This window comes from Penicillium soppii (assembly GCF_028829465.1).
Source record: "Penicillium soppii strain IBT 18220 chromosome Unknown utg000007l, whole genome shotgun sequence".
Lineage (NCBI taxonomy): Eukaryota > Fungi > Ascomycota > Eurotiomycetes > Eurotiales > Aspergillaceae > Penicillium > Penicillium soppii.
In genome coordinates, this window is record NW_026643237.1 from 742,328 (window position 1) to 760,830 (window position 18,503).

The window sequence follows — 18,503 nt, forward strand, 5'->3', positions numbered from 1 at the left end:
TCGTGCGAGAGTTCGTACACAGGATGGTCCAAGACCTGATGTACATCCTAGAACATCCCTCGGGGATCAGTCCAGCCACAATGATGGAAGTTTTGATGGCATCAACACCAATCTGCCATGTGTTTCTACCATAATGATGGAAGCTTCAGACTCCGCACACTCCTCTGCACCTCACGATGATCCTCTTCCGGAACTCGACCGAAGGCTTATTTTGGAGGCAACTAAAATTTTTCAAGGACGATTTACCATGTTCAGCTTCCTACATGGACCTACACTGCTCAAACATATTTATGGAAACAATCCGCTGGATTTGAGATTTTGTGGAATCATGGCTTTGTGTGCGCGGTTTATCCCCGAATTGATACACAAACACGGTGGTCCTCTTGCTGCATCTGAACACTTTGCCGCCTACCTACGACACAGGATTACCGCTCATACTATAGTCAGTTTGGACTTAAAAATTGCTCAGACTTTACTTTTGCTGAGCTTTCATGATTGGGGTTCTGGGAAAGGCGGCCAATCATGGACGTATAACGGTACGTGCTGCTGCCTCTGCTTCATTACATATTTACTCTTAATTCACTCAAGTTTCCCACGATGTTGCCATATCAAACTGACAGTCGAAAGCAGGCATGGCAACCAGAACCTGCTGTGTAATTCTTTCACGACTGTCTCAATCCAAACAGCACGCACCCGCCGTGCTTCAGATGCAAGTTGAAGAGGCCCGAAGAACACTATGGTCATGTCTTATGATAGAGGCAATGCTAGGATGCGGAGACCTTCGCTCATTGAGTCTGCATTCAAAGCTATACCACGTGCCTCTTCCATCCTCTGATGAAGATTTCAATTTCAGCGTGTACCCAGAAGGCGATTTGAATTATTTGGAGGTCCTTGATCTCGAGTTCTCAGACCCTCCGAAAATCCAAAGACTGGGGAACAAAGGATATGAAATCAATTTTTCACTGATTATTCAGGGATTCAACGTCTGGTCCGAAGTCTCTCGATGGGTCTTCTCTGGGCAAACAACGCAGAGATTGTCTACCTCAAGGGGGTTTTCCTGTCGGGAAGACTCATTCTGCAGTCGTAGTCTCGCGGTGCTTGAAGACTGGCGAGAAGCTCAATCTTCACGCTTACATTTCTCAGCTACGGACTCTCATTTGCCGGCATTTCTATCTTGCGGACAGGGTGAGCGGTATGCTTTCGTGAATTTGATTTATTATTCAACATCTATCTCTCTGCACCGCGAGTGTCTGCCCCTACTTATCAATGGGGGTCCTTTCCAGACGAGATCCGATGATGCTAATACCGTAGAACCAATTCTAGCCAATTGGTGGGAGAAGAGTGCGGAACAATTGGCTGAAAGCGCTAGCAACACCATCCATTTGATCAAACAACTTCTTCATTACGGAATAGATTTACAGGTTCCATTTGCATGCTACTGCGTTTTCAATGCTACAACAGTACTTTATTACGGCAAGAAATGGCCCGAGATCATGCCAGGGGTTTCAAATGCAAGTGAGCTTTTTGACTGGGGCGTCGAGTGGATATCGCGAGCGAGTGAAATTTGGGAGGTTGCACGAGTCTGGCGAACGACCTTGATGAAGATTGATATATCCAGCGCAGTGGCTCACGGTCCCCAAAGTGCTTGGCAAGAGTCGCGATCTGGCTCAGCTGCCCCCTCTGTTGAACGAAACTTTCCAAGTCCACAGAGACCTGATGATATTCGATTGACCTTTGAACAAAACTATGCGGATTCTGATGATCTGAATTCACTATGGCACTCTTTGGTGGCCTGTCCCATCCAAACATTCCCGCCAGTGGATGGCGATTTCCTGAACTTTCGATTCGATTAATTCTGATGTTGAAACAAGGTGATTCTCGCAGCTCACGCTCTAGCTGCAGGAATCGCTTTTTGGTCTAGAATAAAAGGCAAATGAGATTACAAATCGCCTCATTCGATTTTTTCTGTTACGAAAAGTTAGCCTCCGCTTCTAAAATGAACAAGACAAAATGAGAAAGCATTTTTATGGTTGTTGCCTCGTCTTTCCACCCGAAATTTGCTGAAACCCGGCTAATGCGGGAAAAACTTTTATCAGTCGCTTTCGCATTTCGCATTTCGCATTTCGCATTTCGCATTTCGCGTCTAGGCTTCCGCATCTGGCAATCTCTTACTCCACCACATCAACCCACTTTTCATTCAAAGTCATAATGAGAACGTTCCTGATGGCTAAAAGATCGATCACAGCCTGTATTTGGAAGAAGAGCATTGTTTAGATTCATTGAGAATGTACAGTACTATCCGTTGCATCTCTCTCTTTTTGCATATCGAGCTAATATTTACTCAAAGTTCAAGGAGCATTTCCTTAAAGCTGGTACAGCCTAACACGTCATTATACTTCTTATGCCGTGTTGGGTTGGCTTGCATTGGCAGAAACCCCATGGATGAAATTCATTTTCCTATACTGCGTCGCTTACGTGGCAAGAGGTAAAAATTCAGCCGCCAGGAATAACGCATCTGTTGATGACTGGTTGGCCTGACTACCACCATACTACAAGTCTGACGAGCCATCGACCAATTTCCCATTTTTCGCCAGCGTACTAGCCTCGCATTTCGGTTCTACTCTATTAAGCTTATCATCCTCGAATCGTGCTTGCGCCGCGTGATCGGGGTATCGAAAGAGGGTCCATGTAGTGCCCACTGCCAGACCATGGCCGCTATATGTATACAGGTAGCACGGAATGTCCTCGACCTTCTACCAGATAAATTAGACACTCCCTGGCTATATGAGTATTGCCCGTGGTGGTCAATTCTCCACTACGTTATGCAATTTTCCACGCTCCGTATGGTCAGCTTCGCTGGTCAAGTTGAACTTGACGCCCTGCGAGCTGAGGACACTTCGCGGTGTCTTAAGAAGGCTTGTCGATGGTTACAGGATATGTCCAGGACGGATGGATGTTTAGACGTGCCTAGTTATAGAAAGATAATAACATTCTGTAAAGACATCAAACTCTAATTTCAAACTAGTGGTCTCACGAAGTGCAAGACTTTGATTTCAAGAACTAGGGGAGCTATTCTCACCCAAGGGTCAGACGAAGAAATAGGTAAGACATCATTAATTGACATAAATAAAACCTAATCAATTAAAGAGCGCTAATGATCAAAATCAGGTGACCTATAAGTACGACTTTGTCCATCGGGTAAGATTTTGAATGGCAGTATACCCCGGTGGGCGCAAATGTTCTAAGAACATGCCGTATTTTATCGTCAAATTGCATTCGACTCTTGGTCACTATACGCCCTTTGCGAAAGTAGTATATATTCTCGCTAAAAGCATTATCCAGCACATACGACCATAGGGTGTGGAAAACAGGGCTTCCCGTCCGCTCAGCCGTACTTAAGCCCATTATAGTACGCGGTCAATTCTTAATGCGCCCTGAGCTCTAAGATGGCGTAAGATTTGATCTCAGGGTGAGTGTGGGTGATATGGGTGAGAAGTTTGGAGACTAAGGTGACAGAGGTGAGAACAGCGTGAGAGTGGACGAGAACGGGTGAAGATTCTCACCCAGTGATTACTTACTCTCCCGCATTCAATCAAGTCTGAGCCAAATACGTGGGTATCCATGCAGAATTCAAATATGAATTCAGACATAATATTATGCAGCCTAAGCGCTGTGGAACTCGGCCACTAGTTGGCATATTGTAAGATTTTGGAACTAGTCAGCCGGTGTCCAAGACCTTGGAGGCGGGTTTCTGTCATGTTCACGTCGACCTCGATCCATTTGATCCCAGAGCCTTTTCCCCTCATCGTCACGGCCTTGTACTCGGTAGAGCCATGCTAGCCCTTGAGCGGCCAGTCGCTTGAGGAGTTGGTCGTTACCATTGTGCTCCTTGATAATGTGTTGATAGATATATTCTGCCTCGTCGTATCGTCTAAGATGCTTATATGTTCGCGCGAGGTTGATTGAATGAAAAAACGCATCGTGATAGTCATCTCCAAACTTGACCTTCATGGCCTCCAAGGCCTGAACATAGAGTTTCTCGGCCTCGTAGAATTGGCCTTGGTTGAGATAGTCACTCGCTATGTTACACATAATGGTTTCCGTCCCTTCCCCTGGATAACCATTCACGAGCTGGAGCTTCGGAGCGACGAATACTCGCACATAAAATCTCCGAATATGTAAAGGCGGGTAGTTATGCCTCCAGTATTGCCAATCCTGCCAACACGCACGCGCTAGCTCGGCAAAATTGAAATTCGTTGGCGAAATGTGGGCTCGGAATTCAAGACTGCGAGCTTCCATCACTTCCTCATATAAGTTCTGAGCCATGTCCACACGACCCTGCTTCCAATACAGATGTGCAACAATGGACATGGTGCGCAAAGTGGTTGGGTGTTTGTTTCCGTTTTTGATCCTCTGGAAGTTGAGTATCCGTGCATATAGTTCCATGACCTGGTCTTTTTTGCCTTGGTTTAAGTACACCGATGCCAGATCACTCATAATTGACAATGTATCGTCATGGTCCTCTCCGAGTTTGATTTTGAGAGCATCAGAAAGTTGTTCCCAGAATCTTTGACTCTCATTCCACTCACGTCTGTGGTAATGAATCTTGCCGGCTGTGCGCCACCAAAGGTTATTCTGCGCATCTGAGTCTAGGATCTTATCACAGTAGCCCTCTTTGATGCTCTGGATGTGGGTAAGTAAGAAGTCAGGGAAATAGAACCAATACATCTCAACAATGAACTGTTGACAAGCTGCCAACACAAAAATCGCATGCCAACACTTCCATGGGTGATGCTGATTGTTTTTCATCGCTCGCCAGCGAACTAGGTCATGCATAGTGACACCAGCCCAATCGCCACCCACCCTTTGCACAAGGCTGTAGCGAGCCAGCAAATCCAAGGCTCGTCTGTACTGGAAACTATCCCAACTGGCTCCTTCTACAGCTGTAAAATCCCGCAACTCGGAAAATCCGGCTTCGCCCAGCTCACGGTCTATATACGACATTCCATGGCTTGCCAGGCGAAAAAGTTCATTTGGAATAATATTCCCTTCAATATTCGCGAGAAATATGAAGAGCATACCCGCTTTCAAGTCCGCATAGTCTCTATCAATTCTCTCGAGTGTCGTTGTCCAAACCGTCCATACTGTCTTGCCAGATGCTGGAAGACTACGGAGACCGTCGGTCTGTAACACCTGATCGCGGTGCTTCTTGAAGTCTTCCAGATACTGAATGAGGGCTTGTTCAGGGAAAGGATCATTGCCAATATAAGCACCTGCGAGGTCGATCGCAAGGGCTAAGTATCCAAGCACTTCGCTCAGCCGGTCGCAGATAGTTTGAATATCGCTCGGAGTCTTGTCGAAATCCCAGGGTAAATGTTGAAGAAACAGCCTTCTTCCCTCGGTTGGTGTCATTGCGGCGACAGAAATACATTCACAACCTCCTTTGACGAGCATGTGACTCCGTTCATCTTGACTTGTGATGATGAGTGTTCCTTGAGGCCCTTTTGGAATGACCCGCTGGATATCCGAGGACAAATCATCAACATTGTCAATAACAACCAACCATTTACCACTAGGTTCTGTTTGGTCGCGAAACCATTGAAGCACTCTCTGGGTTGCCTCATCATCACTGATGGCGCTTTGGCTTGGAGGTATAATCCCTGTCTGTAAAGCGAATTCAAAAAAAGATGCTCGAATCGAGGCCTCATTTGATGCATCAATCCAAAGAATTGAGCTGTAATGATCCACGTTATTTTCAGTGTATTTGAGGGCCAGCTGAGACTTCCCAGCGCCCCCTAGTCCGTGTAGAGCAACCGCGAATGGAACATCCGCTTCTTTGTGTTGTATCTTCAGCTTCTCTTCCAGTTCACTCCACAACTCATCTCTCTGTGTATAGCTTGACACTGTCCTCGCGGGAATGCGGTGCTGTCTTTTGGCTTGTCGAGTGAAAGCCATGATGACTTCGCATAGCTTCGATAGGACAATCTGATAGGTTGCATCATCTCTCGAACCGAACTTGTTAAGCCCAAAGTGATTAACGCCAAGGCCGATGTTTCTGATTCCAGGCCCATGATAAGTTGCCGAACCCTCACGGACACACTGTACTCGCTATTAGCGTGTTTCATAGTTTCATGTCGATAAACCCACGATTGCTTTCCATTCGAAGAAAAGAGTTGTCATTATTGACACTGGCCTTTCTTCGTAGAAGTTGAAAACCTTCAAGTCATTCCTCGCACTTGCAACAAATGACTTGTGAAGATCGAGTAGTTCTACCGAGTCATATTCTAGGTTAGCAAGGAGTGCGGGATTTGATCCCATTGGGTACAAGACTTTTGCTTTGACCCAACCCCAAAAGCCAAAGTCAGACCCCCGATGAGGAGTTCCAAGAAATAATATTGCTTTCACTTTTTCGGCGATGTTTTGGAATTCTCGGGACGCGTGAGCTTGAATAAGCGCCTGTATAGGTCAGAAGGTCAGAAGGGACTTGGATCCGACAATTCTTAATAAGTCTTCACCTGTTTTATCACAAGGCCCCCGTAGCTATGACCCACAAAGATAAGATATCTATTCGATTTCTTCATTTTCACCATGAGCAGGATTCTGTACGCTGAAGAGACGTTCAACTCACTTTCTGTGATGCCCGAGTTTCCCCATTGATATGTTCAAGGAGGTTGTTCCCGAGAGTTACAAGCCGTGTAGCAGCAGAATCCCGCATCCAGTATGAGTCATAGTTGTAAAAATACAAGCGAATGTTGTCCTTAACCTCAGTAGGTAAATCCTGTGGAAGAAGGTCGCTGACCCAGTTCACGTATTCTTTGTTTTCTTGGGTTTTCCACGCATTAGGGGTGATTGGACCTTTTAGTGCTAGCCATGTCCTTTCAGGATGCGACCCAAGCCCGTGAACAAAAATGATGCTGGAGATTGTTTAGAAAACGCCATTACATAGCTGTCAACATCTAGATGAAACTTGGACTCACTCGGCTCCGCCGGCGCGAGCAGGTTCATTGTGTCTCGTCGCTGGAACAAGTCCAAACCTGGCTTGAGGTCCTTGAGTAGCGCCAATTCCGCTCTTGGCGAGTTGACTATAGATATACCCCAAGATGATCGGAAGGAGGAAGATGAAAGTAGTTTTCATCGGGTTCATTTCGTAGACTTGGCTCTATGCCTTGTTTGTTTATGCCAAAGAAAGGAACTGGGAAATTGTTCAACCTGACCCCTGGATTTTGCCTAACAGGCAGTGCATTTGGACTGGTTCTAGTGTCTTTTAGAGGAAATGAAGTGGTGGGGGCCAAACGAATTGCGCATTCAGGGGTACGGCAAGACTACGAAGGACTATAGCTGCCAAGTCCGCCAGCCACATCAACATTTTACATGCAGTCCTTTCACCACGGCTCTCGTCGCTCTCCTGTAGGCCAATCACATCATGGGGCTATTGTTGGAATACAAAATGTAGCGATTAATAGCGTTTGCCCGATCGCTTTTTTGCATGCAACAGAGTGGTGGCTTTAGCTATTATTCGAACGCGGTTTGGTATGCAATAAAGTAGTTTGTTTTACGCTATTACTCGATCACTTTTTGTATGTAACAGAGTGGTAGCTTTGGTTATTACTAATTATTTTTGGTAACGTGGATCCCGGCGGGTTCGTCATCCCTGCCGGTCCGTCACCCCACCAAAACTTCATATTTTCTACACTTTTTAAACTCCAATTAGACAACCAAAACACCATAAAATTGACTAATTAAACCTTTTCGGGCATGTAGTATACCTATGCCCTTTCCCCATGCATAATGAACATGTAGTTTGCTGGCGTACAGGGGCCAAAACAGGAAGTGTAGGTTCAACCTGGGGTTCTGGAGCAGGTGTAGGGTTAGATATATATCTCACACTAACACCTTCCTCACCACCTATATTGGTAGTAGGGACCGGAAGCTCTGTTAAACTACCCATATTAGGTATCTGCTTCTTTGATCTCTCCCTCTTTTTCGTTTGCTTTCTATTTCCCTCCCGTAAACGCTTGATCTCATCTCGCATTAAGATGTGCTCGTGAACCAGCTTAACCGACATATTATAGAACTGTTGAAGATCACGTTTTGTAGGCGAAGAGATCTTATTAGCAGCTGAACTTAGACTAGAATTGAGCCTAGATTTGCGTTTTTCTAGCTGCTTAGTTGTCCGAGGGATACCGGTAGAGATATTACTGCCTGATGTTGAACCTTGTGAAACTGGTCGATCTGGTAGAGGCGGAGATTAAAGACGAATGTTTAGCTTTGATAACACCCGATCAGGGTCTAATGGCACTAAACCAGTAGCTGCGAAGGCATTCTGAATGATTAACTCCTTAAATGAGTCGTTACGAGCCGCTAGAAAGATATTAAGGAAGTCGTCTTTTTCGATAGAATCGATACCCAACCGGGTATATTCCGCAACCCGAGTTCTATAAGAGCGCTTTAACACAGCAAAACAACTAACATCAAGAGGCTGTAAAAGATAAGAGGCATGCGGAGGTATACAGATTGGTATGATGCTGTTTTCCTGGCAAATCTTATCGAATGTTGCTGTAAGATGACTATCGTGGCCATCGAGGACCAAAAGACGATATTTCCCTTTTGTCTGACTTATTGTATGCGGAATAAAGTGTTTGCGGAGCCAATCAACGCCAATTTCGTTACTTGTCTAACCATTTAGACTAACATTAAGAGCCTAATGCTTTAGAAGGTCGTTAAACTATTGTTCTATAAAGTTTTTGCCTTTAAAGATAACGTGTAGTGGGAGCGCTCGCCCGGAGGCATAGATTGATTTAATGACAGTCACCTATTCACGATTACTAGCTTGTAAAACGCCCCTCCGACCGGTGTAAAATGACTGGGTAATAACCTTCGTCGTCGCACTAACTCCTATCGCAAACCCTGACTCGTCAAAGTTATAGATATCATCCGAAGTGATACCATATTGAGTAATCGTTTTTTCGACAAGATTGAACCACTTAACAATAGTATTTAGGTCTTCTATTAGGGCACGTTTGTAGTTATATTTGCGAGAGAATCGAGTAGTAAGCTCAGGATGTCCTTTGATATATTGTGTTAGCCAATTTTTGCTAACGGTCTAGGGGGCATTATCTCCGCGGTGTTTAAGCAGTAAATTAGCCATATCTCTTAACATCGCGATTGTAAGCGCGGCGCCTCTCTGATCTATAGAGATTAACTAATCCTGAATTGATTCCTCTTCTAGTTGCGTGAATTTATGGCCTGTACCCCTTGCTTTATACAAATTAGAAATGCCTTTCATCCGATCTGCAAGAGTTGTGCGGGGGACATCGAAAGAGCGAGCAGCAGCAGCGATCGTGGTGATTCTGCCATTCTGAATAGCTTTGATAGCTAATAAGATCCTGCCTTCCTGCTCGATTGATTTTTGAGCTTTTTGACTCCGTTTTGGGGGCATGGTAGGCGTTTAAAGATAGGTGGCTAGGTATGGGCGGAAGATTTGAAGTGGGATGACGGACCGGCAGGGATGACGAACCCGCCGGGATCCACGTTATACAACAAAGTAGTGTGTTTTGAGCCATTGCTTAATCGCTTTTTGGATACGTTCTTTTCTCTTTTTCTTTCCTTATTCAACTAATAGTCTATTCATTATCTAATAACAATAGGATAATGCAATACATTTAGCTACTAGAAATAAAAAATATTGGAGGTATATTAAGAGTATGAATTCAGATTGAGTGAGAGTTGGTTTTTCTGCCAGCAAAATTTCAGATTACTAAGTGAAATTGCGACGTGGCGGACTGAGCAGCTATACTGTAGTCCATCGTAAGCAAGACGTTTCCGCGGGCGACTATTAGGTTCTTTATCAATCTCTCCAAGAAAACCAGGGTCAAGCAGGACGATACAAAAGCAAGACATTTAATAATTCCTCGCCTTGAACTCAACCCGCAGTCAAGAGCCATCGGATCAATAACAACTGTCAACAGCTTGAAATTCAATACTATTATTCCTCTGGACCCCTGCGAATTCTATGGCCTAGGATTGGGTAGGTGAACTATTCCATCGATGAGACCCAGTCTTTGGCGTACATTCTATACAATTCAATAAACTAAGCTTTTTTCTTGTTTTTGAGTAAACTGTATCTCAGTTGCCGAAGAAGCTCGAACATAGGTATGAGGAATAAGACGGTTATGGATATAAATGGTAGGACGACCATCACGGCAATCGCAAGTTTCCAGGCTACCCGTTTTGCCAGTTCAAAACTGGAAGAAGTAAGAGAAGAATAGTCCGATGCCGTCAATAATTGTAGAGAAGCCAGAACAACCGTAGTACTCCCAAACAGGAACGATAGTGGCCCCTGCATGCCATGAATAAAGCTCCCTATAGATATATATGGAAGCACATAGAACATCGAAAAATCGGCAGCTTCTGGTTGGGTGAGACGAACAAGCCAGTGTAGTCGAGAAAGTCTTATTTGGCCAAAGTGATAACGTTTCGAGACCTTCCAGTCTTCCAGGTCGCAAAAAAATCTGATAAACATTGCCCAACTATCCCAAGAAACATCTTTGGGAATGAGATAGAGATTTTTCGCCAGTTCGAAGTCAAGGCGATGTTGTATCAAAAAGGCATATGAGCGCAGAAAGCCTGTAGCCTGGGGTCGAAGATTCGGTGGGTCACACTCGGCTAGAGCTACTAGCCAAAAGTGGTAGTTCAAGAGGCATTCTGGAATTGGCTTAAGATAGATCATATCAGACTTCCAGATAAGATGGAGCTTAGGATCTTCAACAGGTACAATTTCCCGACCCATAATTCTATGGCAGTGAATTGCATCAATATGTCGTCCAGACGCACGAGCAAAGACCCATAAATTTTTTGAAAGCTGATCAAGTAAAGGGGTCGCCAATTCTCTTTCAAGGAACTCTCCAACAATCCTAGGGTCAGGGGCCAAAGCCGGTTCTCCGGGAACATGGGAAATCATTGTCGGGATATTTGCACCATGCCCGACAGGTACTGGAGTTCCACAGTTACGCGAAGAAGCGTGAGCATTGAGTGAATCCTTATTTATTGCATAATCCTCAGGGAAAGGGGGCAGGAGCGATTTCGAATGAGACAGTTGCTGTTGTGCCATCGTGTTGTTGGAATCCTGATAGTGTGTGGGGCTAATGGCTGTTTATTTGTGTATAGAATATTATCTATTTTCCCGTTGAAAAAAAGGCATAAAAAGGTAATTGTATAGAGGGCGAGAAGATGCCGCCGAAACAATTTCAAGTAGCGAGCAGTGAAAGTAATATACAGGATAAGAACAGGGAGAAGGAAGTGGCTATGTGCAGATACCAAGAGACCAAGACCTCCAGGGCCGTTTCAGATAAAATGCTGTGGTCCAATAAAATTCAGATTAAGTTCAGCGGAGCGTCATTTCTGGGCCAGTGCGGCGGTCGCGCGACTTGACTCTCACCCTGTTTATAACGCACTCACCCTTATCACCCCCGGTCGCGCGACCGTAAAGCGGCGCTCACCCATTTCTCACCCGGGCGACACCCACCGAGCTACTGGCCGCGTTTAAGCCACACGCCGGTGAGTTAGTAGTTGGGTGGGTGACCACCAGCGAATCCTCACTGTTGTATGTTTTTGTTTTGCTTTAATTTATGTCTTTTTTGGTTGCGCGGTGTGAGAGAGATGGATGACATGGGTGAAGGGTGAAAAGCGAGCAGGGGGTAATTGGTGTGCACATTCTTAAGTGGCCTGAAGCGTTCTCTTCTTCACTAGGTATGTTTAAGATCGACCCTAGAGTCCGTTCAACCTCCGTAAGCAGGTGTGAAATCACTCGAACTGCCATCAACATCTGCAGCTGTCCCGACTATGAAACCGCCACCAAGCCCGGACTCATCAGTCAATCGGACACATAGACTCCCCAGCTCTTCGTACATTGAGTCCGGACTGGCATTTTCCTGGAGACATTCAAAGTCGACAGTTTTTACCCCCTTTTCCGCAACAACAAAGTTGTATCGGTTCACATCCCCATGTGAATACCCCAATTCATGAAGTTTCCCCAAAGCTACTTCACAGATATCCAGATCCTGAATGGAAGCAGGGCGTCCTTCTATTTTGCCCAATAGAAACCCCATGATTCGTCCACTTTCGTGAATATGGCCGAGGAAGCGCGGCGTCAGCCCTGAACACTCAAGAAGCTGATATGCTCTTGTTTCCCGCTCAATGCGAGAAATCTCTCATTCGAAACGAGCTATTTTAGCGATAGCAGTTGCTGGCGTTTGGAAACTGATTGGAAGAGACGGGTGCGAGACTACTTCGAAAGCCGATGCCGTGAGGAGTCTGATTCTCTCTAACTCCAGGCAGTCAACTAGGGTATGGTGCCATTGACACTTGACGCTCGCTAGTGGTCGGTTCCATATAGAAGTTCTCATGTCGCCGCTAGTTTCGTCTCGCGAAATGTTGGCTACTGTCCATTCGTCGTGCCAAGGAAGTCTTGGTAGGGACGGAACAGGGAATGAAAGCGTATCTCTGTCGAAGGTTTTGGGAACTATGGTGATATAGTTGACTTGATTTCCGATTTGCAGTCGGTATTCACTTTCAAAACAATCTTCATCGTCCACTTCCATGGACAGGACAACCGGATGTATTGGCTGCTCTCGAGGTTGATAGACACATATTCGTCGGTTGGCTCCTCACTATGATCGAAAGCTGGGTGGGGAAGGACGGGAGAACGAGGATGGGTGGAAGATGGGGACGACAAATGACCCAGGCCTGTGGACCCTTAACCTCAGCAACTATCAAGTTGATAAGCGGAACACAGGCAGAGGTACTGATCGCGGTAAGAGCGGCGAAGCGCATGCGCACCGACATACAATTCTGGAAATCCGACCTCTCACCTGCGGAAAGGGGGGGGCAGAGTTCGCTGGAGTAGCTAGATCTATCCAATTTTCGGGCTCTCCTTTGTCGAATCCAGGTAGTCTGGCTGCAATATATCATCAAAGACATCCCAAATGATTGTCATTATCTTCTTCAATCGTATCCTTTTGTCCATATCTCCAAGTCCGCATATATAGCTCGAGTGGCCGCTTTTTCCCCTCGCCACTCGATCTCCACAGGAGTTGTGCCTGTTCACACCATCGAAAATGGTTCAAAAAGCCGTCTCGCGCATATAACTTGTTTTGATTCTCAAGCCCCCATTCTGAGTGCCTCTTGTTGCTAATATCTTCTTCAATGGCAAGTTGACACCCAGCGCATACTATTCCGCGCTGCACTCTCCCAGTCTGTCTGTCGTAATAAGGAAGTGCACACGACCCCATGAAGTTCATTTCTATTTCTTTTTGGCCTAAGCTCGCCAGTTGAACTTCCGTGAGTGCAGCCCTTAGTTGGGATTGCGCAACTGTATGCATTTGCAGTCTGCATGATAAAATAGCCTGATGAAGGGAAACGATCGTGAGGCGGGAATTTTGCATAGATTGACTAGTCCGATTTCTTGTTCCAGTTCCACTATCAGGCAAGGACTTAAATGACCTTAGTTGGTCTAATTCGATTTCAGGTATATAAATCGAGTTTTGAATCGAGGCGAGAGTCCGCACCTGGGTTTCTGGAGACTCCCGGAGGCATTTAAAACAGCATCGCTTCCAAACTAGGAGAGATATGAACGCGCCGAATCCGCCACAAAGAGCGCACTCTTTAATACATAACGCATCGTAAAAATCATGTAGAGAAATGTCGAGAGCTAGTCGAGTTCGTAATAAGACGCAGAAGAGGTTTAGTCCATGCGAGACTACACTCTGGTATTGGCTGAGAGAATCTACGATCTCTCTTGATCTTCGATTTATTTGTCGGAATTTGAAGAGAGAATGCAGGTCCACGCGGTACAATGTGTCGAATAACAACTCAAAGGGTAGCTGGTCGAGAGAGCCAAGTCCAAATTTTGAAATACGCCAGAAGGGTGTTGCAATTGACGGGCTAATATCGATGTGTTCACGAGGCGAAAACCAGATCACAGACTTACAGTAGCCATCGGGGTGATAGGTGGTGTTTCGAATAATGGCGTTGGCTTGTGCTTCGTCGAAATTGTATTCAGTGGCGGAGCGATACGCGCGGGGCATGAGGGTAGCCATCCTTGATTTGTTATGTAATGGTGAATATAACAATAAGTGGGTTAAAAAGAATTAACTTATTGATACTATTCATTGTACTTAAGCCGGCCAAGAGATCGAAGGAGAAAGGGAGAGGGAGAGGGAAAGGAGAGGGGAAAGAGAGAGAGAGGGAGATTCAGAACTGTCTACGTGAGAGATGCTATTTCCAAATTGAGAAGTCACATGGCGCCCCAACAACTTTTTACGAACGACCTAAGTGGCTACTTACCTACACACATATAATCACTGTACTGGGACTCAATCTGATTAGATAGGCCTCCAAGGCACAGACCATTATATGGATTATAAGCGGACTTCCACCCGCCCAGTTATCAGAAACCCTTCCCACTCTTATAGTTACATCCAAACAAACCCCAGACTAAGAGAAATGCAACATCCGCTCTCCACTTTAGACCCTCTAAAGTCTCTGATTGCCAACCCCCCATGTCCATCCCCGCAGATACCCCCAAGCCCCCCACGTCTTATCGATAAACCCCACTACCGTCGCCAGATATAAACCCGAGATGGCCCCTGTTGATTTTGATCCAATGACCAACTAACAGCTATGGATCACTCACTGGAAAACCACGCTTCGTATATTGGCCGCCCGGCTAGCGAGCTGCCCACGCCGGCTCTGGTGCTGAGCAAGCCTGTTCTGGAACGCAATACTCGGGCTCTTCTTGAGGATGTGCAGAAGTTGGGAATTGAGTTTCGGCCTCATGTCAAGACATTGAAGGTATGTATGATGTTAGACCTTGGTTTTCAGTGATTCTCTAATGCAATTGATATAGTGTACTGAAGTTACCCGTATGATGCTGGGTGACGGCGTCCACCGACGAATCGTCGCGTCGACTCTAGCCGAGATCCGGGGAAGTTTGGATCTTGTGAAAGAGGGAAAGCTAGACGAGGTAATTATCAGTTGGACTGCTTTCTCCCATTGAGAAACAATATGAACGACACACTAACAATCAACAGTGTCTCTACGGTCTCCCCGTCTCCGCCAGCGCCTTGCCATTCTTAGAGACATTAACCAAATCACTGAGAATCATTCTTATGGTCGACAGCGAGCAGCAGATCGATCTGCTAGAATCCTACGCCTCAAAATCAACCACCGCCGTAGCCCCCTGGCCCGTCTTCATCAAAATCGACGTCGGCTCCAAGCGAGCAGGATTGCTCACCGAGTCCCCCTCTCTCCCCAAGTTAATCCATCGCATTGAAGCATCCTCCGCAGCCAGCGTCTACGGCTTCTACTGCCACGCCGGCCATTCCTACGCATGCCGCACAGAAGACGCCGCGGCGGCAGTCCTCCAAACCGAAGTCGAGGGCGTGGTGGCCGCAGCCAAATTCCTAATCACCGACTCCGACAGAAAGATCGTAGTCTCTGTGGGCTCAACTCCCACTGCACACGTGGTGAAGAGACTTCAAGGCACCTTGCCAGTGGGTATGGAGCTCGAGCTGCACGCGGGAAACTACCCGTCAAACGACTTGCAGCAAGTCGCGACATCGCTGGTTGAGCCGTCACAGCAGGCCGTGCGTATCTTGGCCGATGTATGCAGCGTGTACCCGGAGCGCAACGAGGCGCTGATCAATGCGGGCACTGTTGCGTTGTCTAAGGAGACGAGCGAGTTCCCTGGGTTTGCAATTGTTGTTGATCGACCGCAGTGGAGTGTTGTACGGATGGCGCAGGAGCATGGGATTCTGGGGTGGGTGGAGTCTGAGCAAACGACGAGGCTTGTTGGGATTGCTGGGTCGAAGGCTGCTGAGGGGGAGACGATTGAGGGGGCTTTTAGGGTTGGCGATAAGGTGATGCTTTACATTCAGCATGCTTGTATTACGGCTGCTATGCATTTTGCTTATTATGTTGTTGATGAGCAGGATGTTGTGCGAGAGACTTGGGTTCCTTGGAAGGGGTGGTGATTTTGAGGACTTTCAAATAAACTGATATAGATTTCATAGAGTGGTCGGTGGTGTTTTATGTTCATCACACTGCTCGACTTATGCGCAAGCTCTGTATATATTTGATCAACGTTACATGAATGACGCTTTGTTGTTTTGACTCTATGACAATGAATAAAGATTTGCAACAAAACGTTTCACCAATTGCTCACAGTGATTATCTCGTTTGCCTAAATCCGTGTTATCTCGGAGATACTTCGCAATGCCTTCTTCCAGTTTAGTCTCTTCGTTAGCCTCTTCATTAGCCTCTCCGGCCCCCTGCAAATAAGCATCCATGAATACCACTCAATATCGACCATCTGGCCTTTCTATAACCTGTAAAAAAACTGTTCCCGAATAAAATAACACACCTCCCTACCTAATCCTTCCAACTCCCAACTCCCAAATCCCAAATCCCAAATGCCCTTCCAAATCCAACCCTGTTCCCCACTCGATGCCCCAGGCCTGGCAAGAACAATGATAAGCGCCCGCCTAACAGACCCTCACTGGGCAAAGCTATGGGAAGACCCAAGCCCCGAGCCCATAATATCCCGAACAGCTAAAAGAATCCCCTGGACGCTAGTCCAAAGCGGAGAATCCAAGCGCCTCGAAAAAGTCATCGACGAAACAGGCCAGATAGTCGGCTACGCGCGGTGGATATTGCCGACCCATTTGGCGAAAAGCGATATCTGGCCACACGCCCAGGTCGTCGATGTTTTGCCCGACAAGCACGCTGAGTATGAGGCCATGTATAAAGAAAACAGCCTGGGCGCTCAGCCTATTGGGCTGAGGACTGATGGGATCATGGCGTTTCGGGGCGCAGCGCTGGATAAGGTTGATGCGCGAATTATGAAAGACGGGCCTTTTTTGGGTATGTTTGCACATGGCACAGCACGTAGTCTTGGGCGAGTTACTGAATTGCTTCAGTTTTGGATTATCTGGTCACAGATCCCGGCTTTTGGCGACGGGGGGTTGGTGGTATGCTGGTGCGCAGTGGGCTTGAGATTGCTGATCGGCATCAGGTCAAGACTTATGTTATGTCTTCGTCGGCGGGGTTGAAGGTCTATCTTAATTCTGGGTTTGAATTGGTTGAGAGTGTTACGACTGATTATTCACAGTATGGAGGTACCGAGCCTGTGGAGGACTACTTCTTGGTTCGGAAGCCCACCCCGGTTTGAATATATATTCACGGTCTCTGCTGCTCAGTTTAAATACTTCATGATAACATACGTTAAATGTTTAGATTTTATCGATCTGTATTAGACTTCTCTTCTTCTTTTCATTTCGACTTCTAAACGCAAGTCAATTCCTGAGAAAAACTCGCAAAGACCGCATAGGAATTAGGGCATTCCACCGAGTATTTAGTAGCCCTAGAGCCCCATCCATACAAGTGGATCTCGGAAATACCATTACGAATAAATTGTATTTTCACCAACCCATTGGCCCGCTCTCGTCTATGTGTAGGTATGAGAATGTAATAATACCTGTTTCATTACCAAAAATCTCTGTAGCCACATAGAGCACAATCCGGCTCGAAAATTCCATCAAGGCCGGCTGGCCCAATGGCAAGGCGCTTGACTACGAATCAAGAGATTGCAGGTTCGATCCCTGCGTCGGTCAATTTTTTTGTATCCTGATGTTTTTTGAACCTGCAATGGATCGAGGTGGCTGTCTAAGTAGTAGGGGTGGTTGGTTGGGGCGTTGGAAACTATAGTGGTGTATGGGCAATGCAAATTTTTGGTAGCTAGAAAAACGAAAATGTACCACTACCAAGTCCATCTGAGGATATCAATCTATATGAAAACCGAACAGAATGAAGGAAAAGAAGAAGCAGAGATGAACTATAGTTAGACAGGCGACTGAGTTACTAAACGGCTAAGCTCGTAGCGGACGAAAATAAATTCATAAAAAGAGCAACTGAATTCAGTGTAAGCCCTTTACGTTGGCAACCTACTATGAGATGGCCGTCAAATCCTCTACCAAAAAAGATCAAGCCCATCCAACAGACGATCCCCATCCATCGAACAATCCCCATCCCACGGAGTATCTCCATCATCCCACCACCGATCCTCTTCCAACAAACACCCGTAGGGCTCTGCCTTTCTTGGTGGATGTGTAGCCTCAAACTGCGGCCAATTTCTCGCATGAGACTCGGCACCTCGTGTGAGGTTTTCAAGTGTTATACGGCCTTTCATCCGTGCATGAAGTACAGGAAAGAGGGAGAACACGAAATCACGGCTACAGTATGCCCAGCAAGAAATGTCGCCCACGCACAAGTGCTTCGATATCATGTGTATCAGGTCAATTGGTAGGTCTGATAGAGACGCACGCTTTGATTTGGGTGTGGTGTCCATCGTGTGAATTTGGATTTGTATGAAGTGTCTAGGAAAGGCGGACTGGTTCTTATTGTGAAGCTGGCCAACTTGAATAGACTCCTGGGGCATCTTGATGCTG

The 18,503-nt window shown here is 46.3% G+C and overlaps 5 protein-coding genes across 5 annotated transcripts; 3 read left to right on the plus strand and 2 right to left on the minus strand.

Annotated features, from left to right (window-relative positions):
- Positions 1-133: 133 nt before the first annotated feature.
- On the plus strand, positions 134-1,853 carry N7529_009536 (fungal specific transcription factor domain-containing protein; the record flags this gene model as incomplete). Its single annotated transcript, XM_057245063.1, has 2 exons — positions 134-536; positions 631-1,853. 2 exons carry the CDS (start codon positions 134-136, stop codon positions 1,851-1,853), a joined length of 1,626 nt encoding a protein of 541 aa, XP_057093326.1.
- Positions 1,854-3,714: 1,861 nt separating this feature from the next.
- N7529_009537 (uncharacterized protein) lies at positions 3,715-5,955 on the minus strand (the record flags this gene model as incomplete). Its single annotated transcript, XM_057245064.1, has 1 exon — positions 3,715-5,955. One exon carries the CDS (start codon positions 5,953-5,955, stop codon positions 3,715-3,717), a length of 2,241 nt encoding a protein of 746 aa, XP_057093327.1.
- Positions 5,956-11,777: 5,822 nt separating this feature from the next.
- On the minus strand, positions 11,778-14,096 carry N7529_009538 (uncharacterized protein; the record flags this gene model as incomplete). The annotated part of the gene is made up of 2 exons (XM_057245065.1): positions 11,778-12,154; positions 13,988-14,096. 2 exons carry the CDS (start codon positions 14,094-14,096, stop codon positions 11,778-11,780), a joined length of 486 nt encoding a protein of 161 aa, XP_057093328.1.
- Positions 14,097-14,679: 583 nt separating this feature from the next.
- On the plus strand, positions 14,680-16,031 carry N7529_009539 (D-serine ammonia-lyase DSD1; the record flags this gene model as incomplete). Its single annotated transcript, XM_057245066.1, has 3 exons — positions 14,680-14,850; positions 14,906-15,022; positions 15,090-16,031. 3 exons carry the CDS (start codon positions 14,680-14,682, stop codon positions 16,029-16,031), a joined length of 1,230 nt encoding a protein of 409 aa, XP_057093329.1.
- A 438-nt stretch (positions 16,032-16,469) lies between these two features.
- On the plus strand, positions 16,470-17,227 carry N7529_009540 (Acyl-CoA N-acyltransferase; the record flags this gene model as incomplete). The annotated part of the gene is made up of 2 exons (XM_057245067.1): positions 16,470-16,920; positions 16,977-17,227. 2 exons carry the CDS (start codon positions 16,470-16,472, stop codon positions 17,225-17,227), a joined length of 702 nt encoding a protein of 233 aa, XP_057093330.1.
- Between the last annotated feature and the right edge of the window lie 1,276 nt (positions 17,228-18,503).